The sequence below is a fragment of the Lampetra planeri genome, chromosome 57 (genome assembly GCF_965212315.1).
Source record: "Lampetra planeri chromosome 57, kcLamPlan1.2.h2, whole genome shotgun sequence".
Lineage (NCBI taxonomy): Eukaryota > Metazoa > Chordata > Hyperoartia > Petromyzontiformes > Petromyzontidae > Lampetra > Lampetra planeri.
Window position 1 is genome coordinate 5,457,140 of NC_136163.1, and position 27,106 is coordinate 5,484,245.

At 55.3% G+C, this 27,106-nt stretch overlaps 1 protein-coding gene across 1 annotated transcript; it reads left to right on the forward strand.

Moving 5' to 3' along the window:
- Positions 1-336: 336 nt before the first annotated feature.
- Positions 337-27,106, forward strand: LOC144735826 (interactor protein for cytohesin exchange factors 1-like). The gene is made up of 15 exons (XM_078618357.1): positions 337-734; positions 1,217-1,282; positions 3,447-3,550; positions 4,874-4,908; positions 6,104-6,149; positions 13,363-13,413; positions 14,044-14,092; positions 16,669-16,835; positions 18,502-18,575; positions 20,179-20,250; positions 21,804-21,865; positions 22,551-22,642; positions 23,192-23,903; positions 24,874-25,058; positions 25,693-27,106. Exons 2-15 carry the CDS (start codon positions 1,255-1,257, stop codon positions 25,903-25,905), a joined length of 1,890 nt encoding a protein of 629 aa, XP_078474483.1. The 5' UTR covers positions 337-734; positions 1,217-1,254; the 3' UTR covers positions 25,906-27,106.

Sequence of the window (27,106 nt, forward strand, 5' to 3'; positions counted from 1 at the left end):
CCAGTTACGAATGGCGGGCGCAGGAGCAATGGAGCTGACGGAGACCCACGGGCGGGGACGACGGTGCGGGACGGCGACGCGGCAGTGACCGCCGTCACCGCCACCGTCACTGCCACCCCCACCGCCACCCCCACCGCCATCGTCACTGCCACCCCCACCGCCACCCCCCACCGCCACCATCACTGCCACCCCCCACCGCCATCGTCACTGCTATCCCCACCGCCACCGCCACCGTCACTGCCATCGTCACTGCTACCCCCCACCGCCATCGTTGCTGCCATCCCCACCGCCCCCCCCACCGCCATCGTCACTGCCACCCCCACTGCCATCGTCACTGCTATCCCCACCGCCACCCCCCACCGCCACCGTCGCCGCCACCATCACTGCCATCCCCACCGTCACTGCCACCGCCACTGTTGCTGCCACCGCCACTGTTGCTGCCACCGCCACCTCCACCGCCACCCCCACCGTCACTGTCATCCCCACCACCACCCTCTCCCCCACTGCCAACCTCACCCCCACCGCCACCGTCACCGCGGGGGTTCCTGCTCACCCGCCAAGTCCGCCGAGGGCCGACCGAAAGCGGTGCCGGCACGAGCGCGGCCGGAGTCGCTCGTTCAGCCGCGGCGCTGCGCCGGACGGAGCGTCTACTGGGGCCCGGGATGGAGACCGGGGAGGGGGCGTCGGCTGCGGAGGCTGCGGCGGCGACGGTGGCGGTAGTGCCCGTGACCACGGTACGGTGAACGGCGGTGAATGGTGGTATTGGTGAATGCTGGTGAAGGCTGGTGAATGGTGGTGAATGGTGGAGAATGGTGGTTTTGTGAACTGGTACGGTGAATGATGGTGGTTCGGTAGAACGGTGGTGTATGATGGTGAACGACGGTGTTTTCTTGAATTACCTAATTGGCGATGATGGCTGCCCTACTGCGACAACTTGCCAGGACCCCCCTTGTGAAAGAGCTGCCTAACTCATTGGGCCTAACCAGCTGAGATAATAAAGTCTAAATAAAGCATTCCTGGGCAAGCTAGCGTAAACAAGGCGGCCCATGCAATCGATATTATTCGACAATAAATTTGGAGCTTCTGGTTGCAATGTGGATGACGCAGGCTGAAATGGCTTGGGGAAACATCCCACTTGGAATAAAAGCCATTTCCATGTCGAGCGAGGTGCAGTTCATCAGAGATGCAATCTAAAACGTGTCCCGTGTCTATTCAGGCCTCATCCACCACCAGTCACTGCCAGCTGACTTCAGGATGCCGGAGAAAATTCTCGAACACGAAGGTATGTCGTCTCACTGAGTGGTCGCACCAGCAGCAGCAGCACCAACTCTCCAAGACCATGGTTCAAGCAGAGCAAAGGAATAGCATGCCAAGATGTTAACTACCTCGGCTGGTATACAGGAGGTCGTGGGTTCGATCTCAACCCTGACAATGCCTGCTGTATATTTGGAGTTTGCGTGTCTCTCTCTCATCATCATCACGGTGGCTAGGAGATGTTAACTACCTCGCTTGGTATACAGGAGGTCGTGGGTTCGATCACGACCCTGACAATGCCTGCTGTATATTTGGAGTTTGCGTGTCTCTCTCTCATCATCATCACGGTGGCTAGGAGATGTGAACTACCTCGCCTGGTATACAGGAGGTCGTGGATTCGATCACGATCCTGACGCCTGCTGTATATTTTGAGTTTGCGTGTCTCTCTCTCATCATCATCACGGTGGCTAGGAGATGTTAACTACCTCGGCTGGTATACTGGAGGTCGTGGGTTCGATCACGACCCTGACGCCTGCTGTATATTTGGAGTTTGCGTGTCTCTCTCTCATCATCATCACGGTGGCTAGGAGATGTTAACTACCTCGCCTGGTATACAGGAGGTCGTGGGTTCGATCACGACCCTGACGATGCCTGCTGTATATTTGGAGTTTGCGTGTCTCTCTCTCATCATCATCACGGTGGCTAGGAGATGTTAACTACCTCGCCTGGTATACAGGAGGTCGTGGGTTCGATCACGACCCTGACACCTGCTGCTGTATATTTGGAGTTTGCGTGTATCTCTCTCATCATCATCACGGTGGCTAGGAGATGTTAACTACCTCGCCTGGTATACAGGAGGTCGTGGATTCGATCACGATCCTGACGCCTGCTGTATATTTTGAGTTTGCGTGTCTCTCTCTCATCATCATCATCACGGTGGCTAGGAGATGTCAACTACCTCGCCTGGTATACAGGAGGCCGTGGGTTCGATCACGACCCTGACGCCTGCTGTATATTTGGAGTTTGCGTGTCTCTCTCTCATCATCATCACGGTGGCTAGGAGATGTTAACCACCTCGCCTGGTATACAGGAGGTCGTGGGTTTGATCTCAACCCTGACGATGCCTGCTGTATATTTAGAGTTTGCGTGTTTTCCCCCGTGGTCGCGTTGATTTTCCTCCGGGTCCTCCCGTTTTTCCCTCCACATTAAGAATCAACGTGCGTTTAGAGTATTTGGCTGCTATAAATTTTCAAATGATGATAAGCCACTTCATTGGGTTATTGCTTGTGGCCAGGTTGCTTCTGAAAAAGAGCTATATTGCTCGGTGGGCCTTACCTGATCAAATAAAAAAAATAGTGTTTTGTTTAATCTTATCTAATTTATAGAGCGCCTTCACTCAAGGCGCTTGACAAAGCTTACAAAAACCAAACGATAAAGTACGCACAAACAATCTCCACCACTGACACGACACACAGAGGGCATTCATTCAGCAGTTCATTGACAAAGGGCTGTAAATTGCTATTATTAGTATTATTATGATAACCGTTGTTTATAATATAGGTTTTTGGGTTAGATCGCGTAAGTATAAATGTGTCGTAACCCTCCACCGCCCGCCACAGCCAGTAAGGTTTGTCACGTAAACAACGCGCCGATTAGTTGACTACTTAAGCCCACCGGTGTGTTGGAGAGTAAATCCACAACATTTACAATCTGAGTGGTACGACGTTTCGCTGGTAATTACATTCAGCATCATCGGGCGATTTGCTAGAATAGTGAAGCCATCCACCTACTTCCGGTCTTAAATATAGCAAGACGATGTCATCACTGTGAACCCATCATGAATAACATTGGTCGCGAAAGCCTACGTATTAAAGCTCTTGTTATTGTTTCAAACACTTTCAGGTTAAATTGAAGGGCAAAAATTCGTTTACATCCGTAGCTGTCTGCGGGACGTCGCTTCTTCCGGAACATTAAGTCAGGGCCGGCCGTTGGTGGTCGTGCAACGTGGAATTCACTGGGGGGCAGGGAGGAGCATCGGCAAACCGCGCCACCGCCCGCACCTCCGCCCCCCAGCCCAGCTCAGTTAGCCTCGGCGAAGGCGCGGTGTGAATTTAAACTAAGACGAGGTGAGATCTCGCCGATGACGTAATGCCCCAGCGGGCACTGACAGCGCTGATGCCTTCTGTTGCCAGGAGCTTCAGACGGCACGAGACCCGGGCCCGCGGAACGCCACGGCGCGGTCGCCCCGGGCCTAGCGTCGGAGGCGTCCGTCGGCCCTGAAGGGCGAGGAACGACGGTGGGTACTTTCAGGACCGAACCCAAAACTTGAGCGTCGTGGGTTTTTCACCGACGCCGCACCGACCGGCGCGGCGATGTTTGGTCACGTGTGCACGTACGTACGTTTGGCTTCTTCTTCCGCGCCGCACGTGGCCAGCCGTGCTAATCGGAGATGCCGGGGGGAAGGAAAATGAACGAAAGACAAAAAGCAGTTCTACAGAAATTAGTGTTTCAAAATGAGTTTTCGAGTCACCCCCACGAGCCATAAGGCGTGGGGAGGTCCTCATCCAGCAGTGGATTGACAAACGCCTCTGCTTGTACGTGCATGCACCACAAGCATTGCACAAGCGCCATGATGATGTCACCGCCACTTAGTGGTTGACGGCGGTTATTTGGTGCAATGGGGAGGTCTGCACCTTGTATTAAAATTTTTTAAACACTTCTCTCTCTCTATGATTATTCTCTTGTTCCACTGCTACACTTTTCAATTCCCTCTTCCCATCGTTGTCATCATCTCTTTCCGCTGGAGCTCTTATTATTCTGAAAATATCACGACGTTTCGATCGCAACACAAGCAATCGTCATCAGATGCTGCGATCAAAAGTCGTGATATTTTTATTATTTTTTCTATCTAACGTGGCTTTACCGAAAGACCCAAAGAATATGAATATCTGCAGTCACGAAAGCTTTAAGTCAAGATTCTTAAAGTAATCATAATAATAACCTTAAGTCGATTCAAGAAACGTGCAATCAGTCTTATCTTTCACAAACTTTTATTGTGCCGTTTGTCGCTGGTTTTGGGCCATCGGGCCTATCTATAATTACCCAGGAAGGCCACAGTGAGCCTCGTAGACTCTTTTTCAGCAGGGTTCTGCTTCATGGGGGACGGGGGGCGACAATTGCCGTGTCGCTTCCGATTGAGTGACTTGCGGTGTGGTTCTTCAAACTTGAAGAATCGGTGGTGGCCGACACACATCGGCCGACTCTTGCGAAATAGCATAGTTCCGTTTTATTTGTATATATATATAAATATTATTTGATTATTTGCTTACCTTTCCTATACTTTGCACCCCTGTCCTGTTTTTGTATTGCCTGTTGTAAATGTTCTGACCCTGTGCCCCTCATCTGGACGTCTGTAAAAAAGAGCTTCATGGTTCATCGAATTCTTCCTGCAGTATAAATAAATATTCTGATTTTGACTTCACAAGGTCCCTGACGTACCAAAGTGAAACAGGCCGTGCGTAGCATTTCTACGGTTAACGCACCCGTGGTTGAGAAACTGTACTTAAAATATATAATTATTCTTTTCTAAATGCAATGTTTCCTGTTTCGTGTGTGGCAGGATGAAACTGCCGGAGCTGACAACGATCGTTCAGTGTGAGTAAACCACATGATGCCATCGTGCCAGACATCGCATGTGTGTACACGTACGTTGAACTTCTTTGGCACTGCATTGTAGCAATCGGAGGTGCGGGGACAGACATGAAACATTGCTTTTCCTTTCTCCGTAGATTGCCCCCATTCACGTTTACATGACACGTGGTAGCTACCAACAATAAACTAAACTCAAAAAATGTTTTATTTGACCAGGTAAGGCCCATTGAGCTCAGGAGCGACCTTGCTGTCGCAAGTGACAGCCCAACGAGAAGTGGCTTATCGCGTGGACATCTGTAGCAGCCAAAATTACTCCTAAACGCGCGGCGTCCATTCTAAACGTGGGAGGGAAAAAAAAACACCGGAGGACCCGGAGAAAAATCCATGCGACCACGGTGGGGGGAGAGAGAGAGACACACCGCAAACTCCACCGGGGACGGGATGGAGCTCATTTTCGCGTCGCACTCAACGGCGTGTGGCCTTTCCTTTGCGGTTTCTGCGACGAGTCTGCGGTGGTGGTGGCGGAGTCGTCGTCGCTGTCTGTGCGGCGGTGGCGACGGCAACGTGGAAGTTCCCGCATTCTTGCCTGGAGAGGAAACGAGAGCCGATGGGGTGTCGAATTACTGTAAAACCCACATTTTTTTGCAGAATAAAATTGTTCCCTTTATGATTACATTTGTTATTATTTTACAGTACCGTGCTTTTGAGACTTAGGGGGAACTGCTGTTGGGTGCTACTCGTTGCGAGCGAATGAGCTGCCTTGACATGGCTTGTGTGAGTTTCCCCCCTCAAACCCCCCCCCCCCCCAACACAGACAAAGATCCCCCCCGTATAGCCTCAACATACTTTTGGGGCAAGCGCTGTTAGCGAGCACCTACGAAAGCCGGCGTGTCCTGGCCTCCTTCCCGAGTGGCGACGTTTACACACCGTACCAAATTTTCATTTTTAGGCCAAGTCGACCTAGGAGGAGGCCCAGGTCCGGTTCATACAATAGCCACTGGTGTTGGCCGTGAGCGCGAATGGAACTCGGGTCGCTGGGTTTGTGGCGCAGCGCTAACCGCTACGCTACCGCTACCTCGCACGCACGCACACAACACGCGCGGCGCTCACACACATTGCAAACATAAAGGCTTGATGGCTTCCTGTCTTGGCTCGAACAACCTGAATACCGGCTTGTCCTCGTTTGTTTGTTTTACAGGTCACGGCAAAACGCGGAGAGAACACCGAAGACACCGGCGGCAGCGGTGAGTCGGGCCAATCTCTGGTGAAACAGTGTGATCGAAAATAAGAAGTGATGATGACGCATTTTTAGTTTTTTTAAAGAAAGTTCACGTATTTTCTGTGGTGGAAACTGGCCGGCGGACGGCTCACCGGTACGCCGCACCGGCAACGTCTCCGTGCTCGCGGCATTTGCCGTGGGGTTGCCTCTCCGTTTGTTTGCGCGACACTATTTGGCCAATCGTTTTCCCTTTTTTCGGCGAATCGCGGACAAATCCCCCCCGGAATGGACGTTTTGTGTGTGTGAGCGTTTGTGTGAGCGTGTGTGTGTGTGAGCGTGTGCGTCAGCGGAGCGGTAGCGTCTCGGTCAGCGCTACGCTGCGCTTTGGAACCCGGCCACGCGAGCTCGGTTCCCACTCGCGGCCAACACAACAGTGGCGATTATCTGAACCGGTCCTGGGCTTCCCCTAGGCCGACTCAACCTCAAATGAGTACCTGGGTGCGGTGTGTTAACATCGCCATTAGGGGAGACAAAGGCGGCCGGGCGTGGTGCTGGCCACCCACCCCCTCGCGTGCCTGTACCGGCCTTCATAGGTGCTGCTACTCGCTAACGGCACTTGTCCGTGAATCTCCACCCATGCTGCCACCCACCCACCCACCACCTTCCCATTGCTCTGCTCCGCTGTGAGACCCGCCCGTACTCTTGGACACGTGGGGAAAAGAGCTTCATAGCTCATCGGATTCACTCCTCCAGTCCAAATGAAGATTCTGGATCCCATAGAGATGCGGAGCGATCGCTTTAACAACGCTCGCTCTCACCCTCCCCCTTGCTGAGAGAGTCAGAGGAGCAGTGGGGTATTTATAAACGGATCACTGTATATTGCTCATATAACTATTTTATTGATCACGTTATGTGCACGTAAACACTTGTAGACTACCGCTGTAAAAAACGATATAGCTGTTTTTTTCGTAGAAACGAGCTGGCCACAAATTGTAGCCCAATTAAAGTGGCTTTTCATTGTGTGGAAATGTATAGCAGCCAAATACTCTAAAACGCATGTTTCTAAGTGTGGAGGGAAAAACCGGCGGACCCGGAGAAAAATCCACGCTACCACAGGCAGAGAAAGACACGCAAACTCCCAATATACAGCAGCATGCGTCAGGGTCGGGATCGAACCCATGGCCTCCTGCATACCAGGCGAGCTAGTTAACATCTCCTAGCCACCGTGACATCCAAAATAGTGGTAGCTCCCACCCTCCAGACAGCGCGAGGCAGCACACCTGATAGCGGTGTTGCCATTACAAAGAGAGGATGCAGGAGGTGTGGGGGGTGTGGTGTGGGGGGGAGGGAGGGAGGGTGGGCGTGGAATTGCAGGGCTCGGCTGTAAAAGACCGCTGTGAGACCCGCAAACCGGTTGGTGTCTCCGGGGCTTTTATTGCCACGGCAAGGTGCAGGGGCACAGATCAGCCAGCGGCGTCCAGAGTTCAACAGGCCCCGTGCATCGGCATTCGATTGAAAGCCGGGGGGCCGTAAAAATACCTGTTTGACGAAAATATCACCGCAGCCCAACGACCGGGCAAAGTCCACCTCTTGACCACCAAAGCGAGAGAACTCCCAGGGTAGGGAAGCTGTCGCACACCACCCACCCCCCCACCCCCCCCACCACTACGATGTACCGCGGCGAGCCCCAGGGGCTTGTGAGCAAACGCTCGACCTCCGCTGCAACGTTCCGCGACCCGTCGTGGGCGAGCGGCGAGGGCGGTCTCCCGTTCCGCGATCTCGTGACGAGGTTCCGTGGCTGGGGGTGCGAACGCGACGTCGTCGTAGTCGTCGTCGTTGTCTTCGGTGAAGAAGAAGACGACTCGGGTTCAGAATGTACAGCCTCCGCGAGCATCACGTCAGCCAGGTTTGTGTTGCCTTTCGCGACCGCCCGACCGGCCATGTGCGTGCGTGTCTGTGGGGGTCATGTAGCCCCCACGTGCCCAGCCACCGCATACCCAAGCAGCTTCTGTTGAGCTGGATAGAGGGTGCTAAGTGGGTGCGGCACAGGCTTAGGAAGAGATGGACTGAGGTTGTTCGGGAGGATGCGGAGCTGAGTGGACTTTCCGAAGACCGGTACCAGCGGCCTCTTTGGAGGAGGTTCTTGAAGCACACTCCTGGGCAGTTGGAGGCAGTCGGCCTTTAACAACAGCGGTGGGTAGAGGAGTGATGCTCACAACAATGAGCGGAGCGCCGGGCAGCTAACATGCGGCAAGTTGGCACAGTAGGGGGCACAGCTGCTGCATCTGCCCAGTCATCTTAGTCAACCCATGGCACCTGCTGGGTCTGTCCCGTGACCTATCACGTGGCCTCAAAGTGCACCTGGCCTGGCACAAGCGCCGTGGTGGCATCACCGCTACTTAGTGGCGAATGGCGGCTGCTGCTGCGCTGGTGCGTCCCCCCCCCCTCCGTTTGTTTTCGCCAGTTTTATTTCCCGTGTCATTTCCCGTGACTGAACGGATGTTTAGGATAAGTGCAGGCGGTCTCCGGCTTACGACGACCCGCGTTTTACGACGTTTGCTATCATGCCACCGTGGATCGATTCACGACGCAGCTTCCCGAAGTTGCTCCGAACACATTTTTTCGAGTGGAGAGAGTTCGCTCCCTACCGATGTGACTTGGGGTTAAGCGTTTTTGTTATTTTTCGAGTGTTTGCGTTGATGTTCACCTATGACACCCTGTTCGATACGGCCGATGAAAGGAAGAAGAAGATAAAACACATCGGCAAGCGACGTTTCGAACTGTCTATCGGAAAATACGATCCGATTCACTCCGACGACGATCCGATTTGTACGACGATGGAATTTCCAGGAATGCATTAGCACGGCTGGCTTCGTACGGTGCGAAAGAAGTTCAACATACGTACGTGACGTCGTGAAAGCGAGGACCCGCACTGCACCGCAATGCGTTTTCCTCTTCAAGTAGTTTCGCCGTAATTTTTTCGTTTTTCAATATTTCATTTCTCTGCGTCCTCCTTCAACCCCCTCCACCCCTCCGCAACCCCCCCCACCCCCCACCAGCCCCCACCGGGGTCACTTGCTAAAGAGCTCGAGCTCAATGCGGCCCCCACCCCCTGGGTCAACAAAATAAATAAATAAAACACACCCAATTTTTGTTTTTGTTTGGGTCCATAATTGTTACAATTAAAGAGCGTCCGCAGTGAACGCTCCGTTTATTGATCCACTGCTGGATGAAGGCTTGCCCCCCCCCCCCCCCCGTGCCGCGTCGGTCGTGGTGTTTGTCTGACCATACTTCACCACATTGACCGGTGTTGGTAGATGAAGGAAGGGGAAGTGGTGGGGAGGGTGGTGGGGGGGGGGTGGGCGGGTTGGGGATGGGGGCCGGCCAGATCCAGATATCGCTCGCCACCGATGTTAATCGTGGCCTGGAATCGAACTCGGGCTTCCGAGTCCAAGGCGCGCTGTGTGAAAGTTCATGTGCAGCGCTGCGCTCGTGCGGTTTTTCGCACGTAATAGCCGCGTGAACATTGCACCCTTTTTAAAACGCCGCTGTCGTTCTGCACGCCATCAGATTCACATGAGTACTTATTGTGGCGTGTAAACGTAGCCACTAGGGAGACAAAGGCGAACGGGCGTGGTGCTTGGCCATCCCACCCCCTTCGTGTGCCGTGCCGGCCTTCGTAGGTGCCGCTCGCTAACAGCACTTGCCCCAAGAGTCCGTTAAGGCTACACGGGGAAGAAATTTATCTTGGTCGTAGCCTAGAGTTGCCACCTGCCCGGGGTTAACCGGGTCGGTCCAGTCCGGCAATCGGCGGAGTCATCGGAGTTCATGTGGCGGCAGCAGCAGCAGCAGGAATCGAGCTGTAACCGGGATCCGGTGGTTTATAGCATTGGACTTTATCGCGGTAAACTGCATGGTGTCGATAGGCCGAGGCTGAAGCAGAGCTATGTCTGGGGTTAGGTTTGCGGGGACAGGTGGCGGGCCCAGCCGCTCGCCGGCCGTTAGAAAGGGAGCGGACCCCGGACAGATGCGATCGTAGAGGGCGCGGCGCGTGAACCGTGGCGGTCGTGACGGCCGGGCCAGGAACGACGGAATCCATGAACCTCCCAAGGGATGCTGCGTGCAGGGCGGGGAACCCAACATTTCAGACTTTTTTTGTATAAATAAAGCCCTCCGTTAATTACAGCAACAAAAGATTCAATATATTTCTCTCAGGTCGATATTAATAATGTAGACAGTCGAACTCCTCTTAACGACCACACCTGTTAACGATTAATCGCTTAACAATGGTCCTCCACGGAGCGCAATGTATAGTGTAGTGTATAGTGTAGTGTAGTGCCTCCATAGAACCCAATGTGTTCGCTTACCGACCATTCCCCTGTTAACGACGGGCTGTTGTAGGCACAGCAAATATGAACTAACGCATCGATGAATCGCGTTTCGATTAATATTTCGTGTTTATAATGTTCTTGTTATCTTTATTTAATAATATCCATTGTTCAAATATTATAAAGTACATTTTTTAGGGTGAAAAAGGGGAACTTCCGATGCTATCGGAACGCATCAAGCCTTTCACGTGCATTTGCTGTACTCGCCTAACGACCGGTTTCTTGGAACCAAAAACCTTCGAGGGGTTCCGCTGCGCAATTTTGGGGGGTTCTTAAGTTAGGGGTGCGAGGGGGCGATCACCCACATCGGCCCCCACCACTCCCCTTAGCCGCCTCCTCCCTCGGGGCCGCCGGCCAGACTGAACTTTGAACTCTGGGAGTGCTCTGCAGAAAGGGGAGGCCATTGAGCAACACGAAAACCCCAGGGCTCACAGAATGGCAGGAAGCTCCACTGCAGTGCACCTTTGGGGGTTCTCTTCGGGGGGAGGGGGGGGGGGTTTGTCACCCCACTCCAAAGAGGAAGGAGGCCAGGCCGTGACCTCTGCTGTGTGTGTCTGTGTGTGTGTGTCTGTGTGTGTGATTGTGTGTGTGTTTGTGTGTGTGTCTGTGTGTGTGTCTGTGTGTGTGATTGTGTGTGTCTGTGTGTGTGATTGTGTGTGTGTGGGGGGCGGTAGTGTTGCAAACAAAAAACATGCTCTGATAATGTTCGGTGCATTGTCTTTGAAACGGATTGGTCCACACCAGAGACCGGGCGCAACACAAGCGTCCGTCATTCATTTTAATTTTTCTACCTACGTGACTTTACCGAAAGAACCAAAGAGTATGGATTCCTGCATTTCACGAAAGCTTCAAATCAAGAAAAGAATGCATATATTATCAAAACACGTTTTTTTTGTTTGCGTGTTCACCACAAAGTACCGTGTGTGGTTAACGCAGACAGGATTCCGTGAAACAGGTTTCTGTTTGGAGTTTTAACATCTTAACATTTGTTTAATTTGCCAGAAAACGTAAAAACCTATTCTTTTATTTTGATACAGGCAAGAAACGTCCCATGCCTCGTCCGTTAGTCTGCGCGACGTCCCTTTTAAAGGACTCTCGCTCCACTCGTTCTCTGCAGAATTCACGTTTTTGTTTTGTCGTCCGTCATCCCTCGGTGCTGCTGCTACGGCAGCCAAGGCCGCCACCGCAAATCTCTCCGTGTGGTAACGGCCGGCCCATCGGCTGAACGGGAATGCGCGCTGTCCACGCAAGCAAATCAAATATAAACATAACCTCTCTCGCGAACCCCGCTTTGTATGCGTGCATGTGTCGAGCTTCTTTCGCACTGCCAACCGTGCTTATCGGGAGGTGCGGTGGGGCGGGTGGGGGGTTAAGGACAAGAAACTAAACACAACAACAAGCAGTTCTGAAGACATGAGCTTTCAATCCGGATGATTTAAAAGTGCCACAACCTCCCAGTGGCTTGCCCCGAGCCCAGCTCGTGGGCCAGGCCATCGTTACATTAACACCCACCTACCCACCCACACACCCACCTACTCACACACCCACCTACCCACACACCCACCCACACACCCACCTACCCACACACCCACCCACACACCCACCTACCCACACCCACCCACACACACTCACCCACACACCCACACACACACCCACCCACACATCCACCTACCCACCCACACACACACACACCCACCCACCAACACACACCCACACCGACCCATCCACACACCCACCCACACACCCACCTACCCACACCCACCCACACACACCCACCCACACACCCACACACACACCCACCCACACATCCACCTACCCACCCACCCACCCAAACACACACACACCCACCCACCCACCCACCAACACACACCCACACCCACCCATCCACACACCCACCCACCCACACACCCACACACCCACCCACCCACACACACACCCACATACCCACCCACACACACACCCACATACCCACACACCCACCCACACACCCACCCACACACCCACCCACACACATCCACCCACCCACACATACACACCCCCATGGGGGCGGGTGAGAGAGCCGGATATTGTCGCGGTGATTTGACCGCTGCCGCCGCCCGTTGACGCTGCGCTGCAAGTGGCGCCGTGCGGAGCCCCGCGCGTGTGCCGATGTGCCGTGCCGCGGAGCCGTCGTCGTCGCCGCGGGTTTCGGTGGAACGGCCGAGGGGTGTGAGCGCCGGGGAGCGTTCGTGCGGCTGTCTGGCCGTGCCGCATGCCCGTTTCGCGTGAGTACGCGGCAGCAGAGCATCGCGAAGTGCCCGTGCAGTTTTTTTTACATTTCCCCTCGTTGCGTCACGGTGTGAGTTGTTGGCACTCGTTTCTCTTTGCTTCGGTGCTGCACTTTTTTTCTTACTTTTGTCATGTTGGTGACGTGCTCGCCCCCAGCCACCACCAACACCCACCACCACCAGATCACTCTTGCAAATGAGACTCCTCCTCTATCCTGGTCTCTTTGAGAGTAGTTCTCACCTTGCTGAGCAAAGTCAACCCGCCTCGTAGCGTGCAGAGCGACAGTATATAACACCCCTCCCTCCCCCCCCCCCCCCCCCGATTAGCACGGCTGGCCCGGTACTGTGCGAAAGAAGTTCAGCATGCAGACGTGCAAAGCCAAACGCAGAGCTGCTGTGTTATTACCAGCCAAATGCGGATCGAACGCTGGGTAAAGTCTGATTACCGTGTGGCTGTGCTGGTAATCTCTCCCCACTCCCAGCTGGCCTTAGTGCCGGCTCAACGCGGTGATGGTCGGTTGCGATTGCAAATGGTTTACTTTTTGTCGTTGCGTTTTTGTTGTTGTTGCGCTTTCTTCCGCAGGAAATCTTGCCCTCGGTCCTGCGGCCTCTCTCTGGAACCGCCGAAGCCTTTGTAAGAAACCTCGCCGTCCATCGGTCGTCGTCGTCGTCATCGTCGCCGTCGTCATCGTCGCCGTCATCGTCGTCATCATCATCATCATCATTATTCTTCATCTTCATCATCGTCGCCGTCATCATCATCGTCGTCATCGTCATCATCGTCGTCATCGTCGTCATCATCATTGTCACCATCATCATCGTCATTCTTCATCATCATCATCGTCGCCATCATCATTGTCGTCACCGTCATCGTTGTTCTTCATCATCGTCGTTCATCGTCGTTCATCGTCATCATCATCGTCATCATCATAGTTATGATAATTATTATTCACGGCAAAGCCTCGGATTGGAATGCGACCGAATGTGACTCAGGCTCTTCAGTGATCGTTAAGAGTAACATTGCTCGAGATGAAATTACACGTCAATGAAAGCCACGTGGAAATTTTATTTTCGCTGCTATTGTTGTTGTTGCTGCGGCTGTTGTTGCTGCTATTGTTGTTGTTGCTGCGGCTGTTGTTGTTGTTGCTGCTATTGCTGCTGTTGCGAAAATACCACCCGGTAGATTTTAGCCAAAAACGCGCCCTCTCTGCTGTCGGTGATGGCGCGTCGTGGTTTATAACCTTTTGTTGTTGTTGTGTCGCAGGCTGCCAACAATGTTCACATGAGGAACAAGAACCACATCAAGGGAAAAGGTGAGCGTGGATGTATGTACGTACGTGTGTACACGGACTCCTCAACTTACGAACGAGTTAGGTTCCAGAGGTCTTGTTCGTAAGTCGATTTGTTCGTAAGTCCAACTATACTCCGGTCGATTGCAAACACGTTGTACGGCGTGTACACTAATGGCTTTAAAAGTTGTACAATCTCCTGTAGATGTAGATGCCACTGGTTCTCCATGTTCTGCAGATGTAGATGCCACCACCGCCATCTATTGCGCGGCGGTTGAACGTACGACTCTCGGTCCAAACAGGCGACTGGACATACGGGTTTGTTCGTATCTCTGAAAGTTCGTAAGTCGAAACGTTCGTAAGTAGAGGAGTCCCTGTACGTTGAACTTCTTCTGCCGCTATACGTAGCCGACCGTGCTAATCGGAGGTGCCATGTTGTTAATGCACGCTTTGCAATTACGTTGCGAAGTGACCGATAGGGGAGCGCGGGGGTCGGAGGGCGCGACGCGTCGGTGAATGACATCGGCAGGACGCGCATCGTGGCTGGCAGGGACGGTGGCCGATGTTGGGAAATAACGCGCCGGAGTTACAGCCAGGGTGGATTGGGGCGCCACGGTGTGCGAGATGTTAACTACCTCGCCTGGTATGCAGGAGGTCGTGGGTTCGATCCCGACCCTGACGCCTGCTGCTGTATATTTGGAGCTTGCGTGTTCTCTCTCTCTATCTCTCTCTCCCCGTGGTCGTGTGGGTTTTTCTCCGGGTCCTGCGGTTTGTTTCTCCCCGCCACGTTTAGGTCGGCGTCACGCGTTTCAGAGTATTTGGCTGCCACCAGCGACGGTGCCCCGGCGGACAGGTCAACATCGCGTGCGACGGATGCGACTTTTAGAAAGCACAACTCCCCCACCCCCCCCCACGACCGCCCCCTCCACCCCCCCCCCCCCCGTGGCGCCCCCTCCTTCCCCATCATTTCCCCAACACACCTTCCTGTGCGCAAAAACATCATCATCCTCCTCCTCCTCACTTGTCGACAAGCCCTCGCGAGCAAGCCAGCTCAACGTTTCGCGTCGAGCTTGGCTGCTCGCGCCTTCCGTCGCGCAAGGAGGCGAAGGCGCAGCCCCTGCAATTTCCCCCGCTCGCGGCCACCGCCGGTCAGAGGGAGCTCTGGTGGCAAAGCCCCCGCCGAGGTTATTTGGTCCCAACGTTGGACAGGCGGTCGGTCCTTGGACGAGGTGGGAGTGACCCGCGCGACCTGCCGATTGACCGGCTGCGGTGTTCACGCTTGGATTCTGCTGGGTGCGGTGGGGTCCGGGGGTAGGGGTGGTGTGGGCAGGGGGGGGGGCTGTGAAGAAACTCGCCCCGTTGTTTCCAACAACCAAGCCCTTCGGAACCGCAAGGGTAGCGTGTGATCGCCGTCGCCGTTTCACCGCGGTCCCAGGTTGTCTCGGTCGCCCGGGCCGCAAAGTAACGTGGCGGTACTATTTGTTTAGGCCGGTTTTTTTTTCTATCTTGGTTTTTTTTTGGTGGAAAGAAACAAAACGAGCTGTGTGTTGTTGTTGTTGTTGGTGTGAACTTGTTGACCCCTGTGCCCATACTGGAGATCTGTGGATCGAATTCCTTCTGCAGGATTAATAAAGATTCTTATTTTGCATATGTTCAGATTAACGTAATCCACGCTATGTCGGTTAACTGTGACAGACCCAACCGGTAATATGTACTGCATATTCTCAGATTAACATAATCCTTTGCGTGTTGATTAACTGCACATACTTGTCAACCCCTTATCTGTGCCCTACCTTATTACAGCCAAATTCAGACCTTATTGGTTACCCCGTGCCCTTATAAATCTTTTTTATCCTACAAAATCCCATCACAAGGGAGAAATACAAACAAATTAGACTTATTTTTTTGCCCCTATTGAAACGGCTGTACGCCGTATGGACCTGAACTCAATTTCCCCCGTACAAGAATGCGGGTAAACAGTATGGGTTGACAGGTATGTTCACTGTGACTAACCCAACCGGTAATAGGAACTGCATATTCTCACATTATCATGATCTGTTGCATGTTGATTAACTGTGACTAACCCAGCAGGTAATAGGAACTGCATGTTCTCAGATTAACATGACGCAGTGTAATTTATGTGATTACATTAACCACCACCCTCTGGTCTTCGCACCTGATAGGCTCACAGTGATGACATCACCTTGCGCCATTTAAGACCAGAGGCTTCTTCGCAATCCCTGGCAAATCGCCTGATGCAGCTGGTTGTTGTTGTCATCACCGGCGAAACGTCGCCCTACTCGAATTGTCAACGTCGTGGCTTTGCTCTCCAACGCGCACATGACCGGTGTGCTGAAGTATCAACTGGCTGGCACTTTTCGTTTTCGTGACGGACCGTAAACTAATTGGCTGTGTCGCGCGGTGGTGGCGGGTTTAACGACGTATTAATATCCAACGCGATATAACACCCCTCCCCCGCCTTCCCTCCCCCCCCCCCTTCGTGATGGATATTGGTCTCGTGAGCCTACCGCGCGTCAAACCAATTCTGATCCCGCGCGCGTGCGCTGTCCCCGTTTGTGGTCGTCGTGTAAACCGGTCAGCCACCAAGATGAGCAGGCGCCGCATTTCCTGCAAGGACCTCGGGGCGGGCGACCTGGAGGGCTGGGTGTGGAAAAAGAAGCAGATCAAGAGCTTCTTCAAGCCGTCCTGGAACAGGTTCTGGTTCGTGCTGCAGCGGTCGTCCGTCTACTGGTACACGCACCGCAACGTGAGTCGCCCGCGAGTCGTCCGTGAGTCGTCCGTGAGACCGTGAGTCCGCGCGCGTAGGCAACCGTGCCAGGTGAGGTAGTTGTTGACCAGGAAAGATAGTTGTTGACCAGGCGAGATAGTTGTTGACCAGGTGAGGTAGTTGTTGACCAGGAAAGATAGTTGTTGACCAGGCGAGATAGTTGTTGACCAGGTGAGGTAGTTGTTGACCAGGAAAGATAGTTGTTGACCAGGCAAGATAGTTGTTGATCAGGCAAGATAGTTGTTGACCAGGCGAGGTAGTTGTTGACCATGTGAGGTAGTTGTTGACCAGGAAAGATAGTTGTTGACCAGGCAAGATAGTTGTTGATCAGGCAAGATAGTTGTTGACCAGGCGAGGTAGTTGTTGACCAGGTGAGGTAGTTGTTGACCAGGAAGGATAGTTGTTGACCAGGCCAGATAGTTGTTGATCAGGCAAGATAGTTGTTGACCAGGCGAGGTAGTTGTTGACCAGGAAAGATAGTTGTTGACCAGGCGAGATAGTTGTTGACCAGGCGAGATAGTTGTTGATCAGGCGAGGTAGTTGTTGACCAGGTGAGGTAGTTGTTGACCAGGCGAGATAGTTGTTGACCAGGAAAGATAGTTGTTGACCAGGTGAGGTAGTTGTTGATCAGGCGAGGTAGTTGTTGACCAGGCAAGATAGTTGTTGATCAGGTGAGGTAGTTGTTGACCAGGCGAGATAGTTGTTGACCAGGAAAGATAGTTGTTGACCAGGTGAGGTAGTTGTTGACCAGGCAAGATAGTTGTTGATCAGGCGAGGTAGTTGTTGACCAGGCGAGATAGTTGTTGACCAGGCAAGATAGTTGTTGACCAGGTGAGGTAGTTGTTGACCAGGCAAGATAGTTGTTGATCAGGCGAGGTGGTTGTTGACCAGGCGAGGTAGTTGTTGACCAGTCTAGATAGTTGTTGACCAGGCGAGGTAATTGTTGACCAGGCGAGGTAGTTGTTGACCAGTCTAGATAGTTGTTGACCAGGCGAGATAGTTGTTGACCAGCCTAGATGGTTGTTGACCAGGCGAGATAGTTGTTGACCATGCGAGGTAGTTGTTGACCAGGCGAGGTAGTTGTTGACCAGCCTAGATGGTTGTTGACCAGGCGAGGTAGTTGTTGACCAGGCGAGATAGTTGTTGACCAGGCAGGTGGTTGTTGACCAGGCGAGGTAGTTGTTGACCAGGCGAGGTAGTTGTTGACCAGTCTAGATGGTTGTTGACCAGGCCAGGTAGTTGACATCTCGCCACCGTTGCATTGACCCTTCGGGTTTGCCACCTGACCCACTGTAGACCAAAACCCCGGGTTGCGTTTCTTGGCACGAAGGCGGTTAGCGTACCTGTGCGCGACGTACGTAGCCAACCGTGCCAATCGGAGGTGCAGGTGGGGGTGGGGACAATGAACTCAACGCACAAAGTAGTTCTACAGAAATTAGTGTTTTTTCAATCTTGGATGATTTAAAAGTGCGTAGCTCCCAGTCGGCTTCCTCACATCGAAAGGAAGAGCGTTCCAGACGGCGCGACGCTGTGGCCGGTCTTTGTTCGCCGCGGCGGTTTACGCCCCTCGACGTTCGCGCGCGGCGAGCGCTCTCGGTGCGTGACGAGTGAATCGCCGTCGCGTCTTGCGCTCTTGTCTTGGCAGGACCTGAAGGCCGACGGGTACGTCAACCTGCAGGGCTTCAAGGTCGAGCGGGCGTTGGAGAGCCGCAGGAAGTTGTGAGTATCCCGAGCGAGGGTCGCGCGCCGGTTCGGGCGATGCACAAGTCGGGCGGACCGGGGCCGCTTCTCGCTTAAAGACGCCAAATCGCAGGGAGAAAAATAACAAAAGTCAGTCTCATCTCAACGGTGCCACGTGGTTGTAACGAGCAGTGCCCAGCTCTTCTCACGCAGCTGATAGTCCCGTCCGGGCGTGGAGTTCTTTCCAGCGAGTCCTCGTTTAGCACGATAAAGTTCGGCAAGATGAGATGTACTGCCGCTACGACGGACACACCACGCGGTGAGGTGGCGGGACAGGAGACTTTGAGGGTACGCCGCTGCTGCGTTGCCGTATCGCTCCGCTCATCCACGCGGCTCAAGAAAGTACTTCGTCGTCGTTCGCTCACGTTGTAGTGGCCCGCGCGCTCCACGTTGTAACGGTGCACGTTCTACATTACAACGGTGCATGCGCTCTACGTTGTAACGGCTCACGCGTTCTGCGTTGTGCGCACAAGTTTTCTCGAACGGGGAGATCTGCATTGCAGCGTAAACCCGGCGTACTGGGAATGGCGCCCACGCTCTAAGAAGCGAGGGCCCACGTACCGTCGCGCCTATACCTCGACCGCCCCCCCCCCCCTCGCACTCGTAACGCCGATGCAGCCGTCCGATGTTTCGCGACGGGTCCGCTCGCGGGGGCCGCACTCGAAGAGTTTGAGCGGCGGCGGCGGCGACTGCATCAGATAGCGGTGAGGTTTTCCCCGCATCCGGAGGAAGCGGAGAGAGAGGGCGCGCGCGGTGCGATCGGGAGTTGGATACGAACGGAAAACACAGCAACGGCCGATCGGCGCGGCAATCTGCGCAGGTGACCGTTACCGGCGTTCAAGACTCGACTGCTATTTTGAACTATTTTTCATTTTACCAACTTGAGCTGTTTTTTTTAAAGAAACGACCTGGCCGTAAATGATAGCGCAACAAAGTGGCTGACCACGTGGAAATTTACAGCAGCTAAGCACTCTAAACGCACGTCGATTCTAAATGTGGAGGGAAAAACCGGAGGCAAATCCACGCGGCCACAGGGAGAGAGAGAGAGAGACACACGCAAACTCCAAATATATAACAGGCGTCAGGGTCAGGATCGAACCCACGACCTCCTGTATACCAGGCGAGGTAGTTAACATCTCCTAGCCATCGTGATGATGATGAGAGAGAGACACGCAAACTCCAAATATACAGCAACAGGCGTCAGGGTCAGGATCGAACCCACGACCTCCTGTATACCAGGCGAGGTAGTTAACATCTCTTAGCCGTCGTGATGATGATGAGAGAGAGACACGCAAACTCCAAATATACAGCAGCAGGCGTCAGGGTCATGATCGAACCCACGACCTCCTGTATATAAGGCGAGGTAGTTAACATCTCATAGCCACCCGCGACAGTTGTGAAGGAGGGAAACGCGCCGGAGGGAGCGCGTCCGCCCGCGGAGACGGAGCGGTGTCACCTGCATCGCGTCGCGCGGATTTCTCCGTCGTGGGAGTCGCGAGATGTGTACGACGGCTTGGGGAGGGAGGGAGGCCCTCGTCCGGCAGCGGATTGATCTTTGCTCCTCCCTCCCCTGTCCGCGCAGTGCATTCAAGGCCACCCACCCGAGCATCATGCCCCTGTACTTCGCCACCGACAGCGCCGAGGATATGTACAGGTGAAGTCGGGTGGAGATGTTGGAGGTCGCCACCTGTCCTGGTTTTACCCAGGATCCCCCCCCCACCCCCGTTCGGCAGGCAGTTGCTCTCCTTGGCAAAAGCTTTTGAGGTCTTCTCCAGTGGCGTTAAACGCCCTCGTTTTCTGCCATTTGCAGAAGAGTAGCAGTAATGGCACGACACTCACTCTGGACAGCATGTAGTGTCTGGGTGAGTGGATCAGTGGATGGGTGAGTGAGTGAGTGGATCAGTGGATGGGTGAGTGAGTGGGTCAGTGGATGGGTGAGTGAGTGGATCAGTGGATGGGTGAGTGAGTGGGTCAGTGGATGGGTGAGGTGAGTGGGTCAGTGGATGGGTGAGGTTAGTGAGTGGGTGGAAGGATGGTTGACTGGATGCTTGAGAGGATGGTTGAGAGGATGGGTGAATGAACGATTTGGTGAGTGGATGCGTGAGTAAGTGAGTGGGTCTGTTGATGGTTGAGTGAGTGAGTCTGGATGGTTGAGTGAGTGGGTCAGTGGATGGTTGAGTGAGTGAGTCTGTGGATGGAGGGGTGAGTGGGTGAGAGGATGGGTGAATGAACAATTTTGTGAGTGAATGTGCGAGTGGGCGAGTGAGTGGGTCAGTGCATGCGAGTTGTGAGTGGGTGAGATGTAAAAAAGTCAAATGTTTTGTCAGTTGCGTAACAGTATGTTTCATAAACCTCTCGAGACAATGCCTTTGCATGCAGTTTCTCCCCTCTCTCTTCTGGTATTGTGAAATATTCGTCTTCCCGTGATGTGCCCTTGGCTTCTTGGGAGCGTCTCACGACCACGCATGACGATGGGTTCGTTTGGTTGCACTCGAGTCTACATTTTGAGGAACAAAAAATATCAACCCTCAACATTTTACAAACAACGCATCGGTGCCTGCAAACCGAGTGTTTCTGAAACAAGTCAGGAAAAAAAATTTCTGAGTGCGTACGAAACGCGTGGTGCTTTCTCCTTGTCCTCCCGTCTTCGGTGTTATTTGATGAGCGGAACACAAGCCAGCGGGGGCAGCTGACAGGGCTTTTCAAAATCGTCCTCTGCCCCTCTGGATTACGCCTCCCAATTTCTGGGAAACCCTTGGCAGCGATTTGGCCGGTTTTCTGCCCGGCGGATCCTTTGCGGCAACAACGGCGCTCCGCTAAAGTTCCCTTCAAATTGGAACGACTTGTACGTGTGTGTGTTGAACTTCTTTCACACCGTACGTAGCAAACCACCATGCTGTGTGTGTGTATGTTGAACTTCTTTCGCACCGTACGAAGCCAAACCGTGCTGGTCTAGTTTTTGTTTAGTGTTTTTTTTTTACGAGAGCTACCATGAGAGACACCCACGACATACGGACGGGCACGTGGGGATAAGTCCCTGCGAAGAGCAGCACAACCTTGTACGGCGTTTCTAACCATTTTCGGTGACGACCCAGGCGTCTCTTGCAATATGAGACTCTATCCCCTGGTCCCCCACCTTGGTTACACCCCCCCCCCCCCCTGCCCGGGTAGGCTCGGCAGTAACGGCCGCTGTGCTCTTTCCCCCAGGTGGATGGAGAAGCTCCGCATCGTGGCCATCGCCAGCCCGTCCACGGAGAGGCACGACCAAGGTGGGCGCAGGATCACGTGGGCGGGGGGTGGAAGGGTGTGAGGTAGGGTGGGTGGAGTTGGGTGAGTGGGTGGGTGAGTGGATGGGTGAATGGGTGGGTGGGTGAGTTGGTGGGTGGGTGGGTGAGTGGGTGGGTGGGTGAATAGGTGGGTGGCAGTGAGGGTCTCCATCAGTTGCAGGGAGGGGGTGGGGGCATGCCTGGGTAAGAGACATTCAACCAGCATCCTCGGAGGTCCTGGGTTGAACCCCCGGGAAAGGGCATCTTTAAAAAGTCTGGGTCGTGGAAGTAGCTCCATTGCAAGCGTGGGCTTTGAGCTCTCCACCCTGGGGTTAACCTTGGATTTTAAGAACCTTTGACAACCTTGGTTCGAACCCTGGGGTAGGGTGTCATTTACATGACTGGGTCATGGAGCCAACAGCTTTGCAAGCCTGAGTTTGAGTCCTGCATCTGGATATCCCTCAGGACATTAAATACATATTTTTGAGAGCCTGGGTTCAAGCCCTGGGACAGGTCGTCTCTTGAAATGGCGGCTCATCGAGCCCAGTACCTGGGTGTATCTGATGGCTTTAGGCCAGTGCCTTCGGAGGGCCTGGGTTCGAGCCCTGGGACAGGCGATCTCTAATGGCGTTGCTGCGCTCTGTCCAAATGGCCCGGCGCGTCTTCTCCCGATGACCCGTGCACACAGCCGCGGACGTGAGCGAGAGCGAGGACGACTCCGAGGAAGGCTCTGCCTACGGCTCCCTCCGCAGCTCCTCCTCCGTCCTGCGCGCCCCCTCCGTACGTAGACGCACGTACGCGTCCGTCTGTCTGTCCGTCTGTCCGTGCGTCTGTCTGTGCGTCTGTCTGTGCGCGTGCGTTAATCGAGGTTGTTGGGTTAGGTCGCGTAAATATAAACGTGTCGTTAAACCCGCCACCACCTGACACGGCCAATTGGTAAGGTTTGTCACGAAACACAAAACGTGCCAATTTGTTACTGGTACAGCACACAGGTGTGCTGGAGAGTAAAACCACACACAATGGCACAAGTGCGGTGGTTACGTCACCGCCACTTGGTGGTGAACGCCGGTTGTTATGTTATGCCTGTAACCTCGATCCCTGGACTGGGAACCTCTCCCTCACTGAGGGCCCTGCTGGGTTTCACGACTCCTTTGCAGGAGGGCCCTGCCCAAGCATTTGCTGTGTGGGGCCGGGGGGGGAGTGACGATTTTCATCGAGCCAACCCCGTGTGGAAATGTGCGATTAAAACACAGACGTGTACTGCTCCTTCCCCCCCCCCCCCCACGCTGCCCCCCTCCTCCCCCACTGCCCCCCCTCTTGCCCACACAGCTGCCTGTGCTCAATATGCCCACGGGCCCCGTCAAGATCCGGCACCCGTCGTGCGAGAGGCTGTGCCCCCTAGCATCCCCGGTGCCCAGCCTCTCCTGCCAGCAGCTGCAGTGGGATTCGCCGCCAGCTGCCCCAGCCAGCAACGTCACCACCACCGGCACCGCCACCACCGGCACCGCCGAGGCCCTGCGTTCCCCGGCCGCCGACCGCCGCTCGCTCGCCGTTTCCTCGACGCCGTCGTTCCTCCGCCGCTCCTGGCAGGCGCTCTTCGGCGGCCACTGTGAACCGGAGCTTGCCGGCGTCGGGGCCGGCGCCACACAGAACGACCACGGCGGCGGCGGCGGCCCCGGCGACGAGCAGAAGCGGCAGCGGCAGCAGCAGCGGCAGCAGGGCCACGCGCGGTCGGCTAGCGACGCGGAGCCGACGCCGAAGGCGGGCGCCGGGCGGACGGACGACGACGACGAAGGCGGAGAGAGGCCGATCGGCGCCCGCCGGAATTCCTGGCAGGGCCACGGGCCGGGGGCGGCCGCGGGGGCCGGGGTCACCCGCGGGCGGCCGGAGATCGACGCCGCGGCGGGTGGAGGAGGAGGCTGGAGGGTGGGCTCGCTGCCGGATCTTCAGTCGCGGCATTCCGCGGCGTCGCGCGACGGAGGACGCCGATCGTGCGCCGCCGCCGCCGCCGCCGAGGTCGCGTCGCCGGTCGGGGACGAAGGTGAGCGGAGCCCCGGGCGGCCGCGATGGAGCGGCACGGCGGGGGGGAGGTTAGGAGGGCGGGGGTGGGGTGGTGGAGCCCCCTGGTGAGCATTGCCTCGGTGACAGGCGCACCGCGACCCGCTCGGCAATGGACAGAATCGGAATCTTTATTTAGACTGCAGTGCGAGTGGGTCGGCAAGCTACAACGGCATGAAGGCAAAGGTGTCCCAGCCCTGCGATTGGAGGACGGCTGGTTGTACCCACTCTGTGCTCCGCCGCACGTGAGCTGCCGATCGCGTTGCCCGGTGCCGGTAGCTCGTTCGCCGCCCGCGGCAAATTCCTCGCGAAAAACTCGGCAGCAGGGCCCCAAAAGCAGAATCTCGAGGATTTCCTCGGCGAGGCTGCGCGGAAAACGGCACCGGAGTCAAACCCAGGGCCCCTCCCCCCCCACTCTCACTGGTCAACGCTGATCACCGCCGGTATTCGCGCCACGGTGGCGAGATGTTAGCTACCTCACCTGGTATACAGGAGGTCGTGGGTTTGACCCCAACCCCCGACGCCTGTTGTATATTTCGAGTTTGCATGTTCTCTCTTCCCGGGGTTAGCGTCGACTTTCACCGGGTCCTCTGGTTTTTCCCTCCACGTTTAGAATCAACAATGTGCGTGCAGAGTATTTGGCCACTATAAATGTCCACGTGACGATAAGCCACTTCCTTGAGCTGTCATTTGTGATAGTCAGGTCGCTTCTGAAAAAGAGCTGCATAGCTCAGTTGGCCTTAACCGCTAAAATGAAAATAGTAAAAAAATGCTTTTATAGTTTTCAATGAAAGTCAAATAAATCATTTCATAATGCGAGCCACTCGTAGACTGAGTGCTACAAAGTTCCACGAAGTTCAGTGGGCCTTACCTGCCCACCCCCCCTCGCCCGCCCCCCCTCACGCCCCCCTCCACCCCCCCTCTACCCTCCCTCGCCACGTGCCCCCCACCAGTGGCGGGCGACGACAGCTGGGACGAGCTGTACCACTCGCTGTCGCGGGCGCACCTCTTCCCGCACGGCGCCGAGCGCAAGGATCGCAGCGCCAGCCAGCTGCGGCAGTCCTTCACTCGCCGCTGCCGCAACCCCGACATCAACCAGAGGCTGCTGAGGCTGCAGGCGCTGCACCGCACGCTGCAGGTCAGAGGGGGGCCCGCATCCCCTGCCCGCATCCCGTGTCCCACGTCCCACGCCCCATGCCCGCGTCCCACATCCCACGTCCCGTGCCCACGTTCCGTGTCCCCCGCGCCCATGACCTGTGCCCACGTCCTGTGCCTGCTCGTCAATTAAATCGCGGGGTCTTGCCAGCCGATGCCGTGAGCCGGATTTTATGTTGGGCTAGGCCAGCGGTCGGCAACCTTGCGGCACCATCTCGTGTTCACCACGTGGCATTGCGGCTCTTGAGATATTGAAGAAAAATGGCTCTTTTTGTTATTTTGGTTGCCAAGCCCTGGGTTAGGCCCACGCGGCGCTCGTGGTTGTCGTTAAGCCCCCTCCGCTGCACGATGAGGTTGGCGCGACGAGGTTGGTGCGTCGCACCGAATTGTGACCGGTAAAGCTCCTCGGATTGTTGCCGTGGTGACGGCGGCCGTCGCGGCGGGTCGTGTCGGTTCCTGATGCTCGTGCGGTGGTGTTGACGCTTGTGCTTGTGGGTGGCGATGGGCGGCGGTGGCGGTCATGGTGATGTTTGTGATGGTGGCGGTGATGCTCGCGGTTGAGATTGACTGTGGCGGTCGTTACGTCCACTGCTGCTCCTGCTGTGGCGTCGGTGCAGGCCCGGGAGGCGGAGCTGCGCACGATCGAGACGCTGCTGAGCGCGGGCGCCGAGATGAGCGCCGGCGGCTTCCGCGAGTGGAAGGAGCAGCACGGGGAGCACATCCTGTCGCCGGAGCCCGCCGACACGGCCAACTGGCTCAGCGTCATCGAGGGCCAGACGCGGCCTACCTCCCCCGGGCCTTCGCGGACCATCACCGAGACGGAAATCTAGACTGCTCCGTCGGCCGCGTGCCGCGTGCCACCCCCTGGCGCCCTCCCGTCCGATGCTGCGGCTTTCGACACGTGTGCGTGTATATATTTGTTTGTCCCTGCGTACGCATTGTACCACGCAGGGACAGCTTCTACTGGGAGGGGGGGGGAGGGGCGGTCGGATAAGTGGCGTTGTGCTGTATGACTAGAACCCCCTCCGTGAAGCGGCTCAGCGGATGTGCAGCATCCAGGTGAATAACGGACAACGCCCGCCCACCCCGTAATGTGTCCATTTGGAGTTTGGACATCTTAAGCACCTCCTGTATTCTATGCCGGAAAAAGGGTGGAGCCTTTTTTTTTATTTTTTCAATTTTTAAACCATTCAATTAATGAAAGTCGCGAACAATTCAGTCCATCTGGTATTCACACCTGGCGCTTGTGCCGCGCGTGGCTCTCGCAAAATCAGGCCGCTGCCGTGTTTACGCACCTCCTAATAGCACGGTTGGTTGGCCATGTACGGTGTGAAAGAAGTTCAACCTACGTACGTACGTTTAACAGACGTAGGCTGCAGTAGTGGAGGGGAGCGATGCTGCTGCTGCTACTGCTGCTACTGCTGCCGCGTGTGTGCGATCCCGGTGGAGTAATTTGCAGTGTAATCTTTTTTATTTGGGGGGGGGGGGGGGGCGGGAGGCATTTGCCAAATCTGGACTGTCACGCCGGGACACTCAACGAATGACGTAGCGCGACCTTTAGCCTCCGTCTGTACGGTCAACACACACACCGCGCGGTTAACCGGGGGTGGCCCGCCGGATTCGAGCCGCGTCACCGCCGCCACCAGCAACGATCGAGGAGCGGCGCGACTCCCGGACTCGACGCGGCGTCGTTGGTGCGGCGACGCGCGACGGATGCCGTCGCCCATCTCAAATCACGGACTGGGCGGTGGGGCGGAAGGGCGGGGGGGGGACGACGATGACGACGATGACGACGATGACGACGATGACGACTGCGCCGCTCTACGACGACTGGCGGCGTCGTCTCAACGCGACGCGCCTCGCCGCTGTCGGCGGAAGGAAGGGGGGGGGGGACAGCTCCAGAGCTGTTGTTGCTGTGAAGCCTTTTGAAAATGTTTTTATTGTATTATTATTAATATTTACCATCAGATCTTCCGTATTCAGGTTGACGTCGCCACTGATAAATTCAAGCCTCGAGCACGATGTACCGTT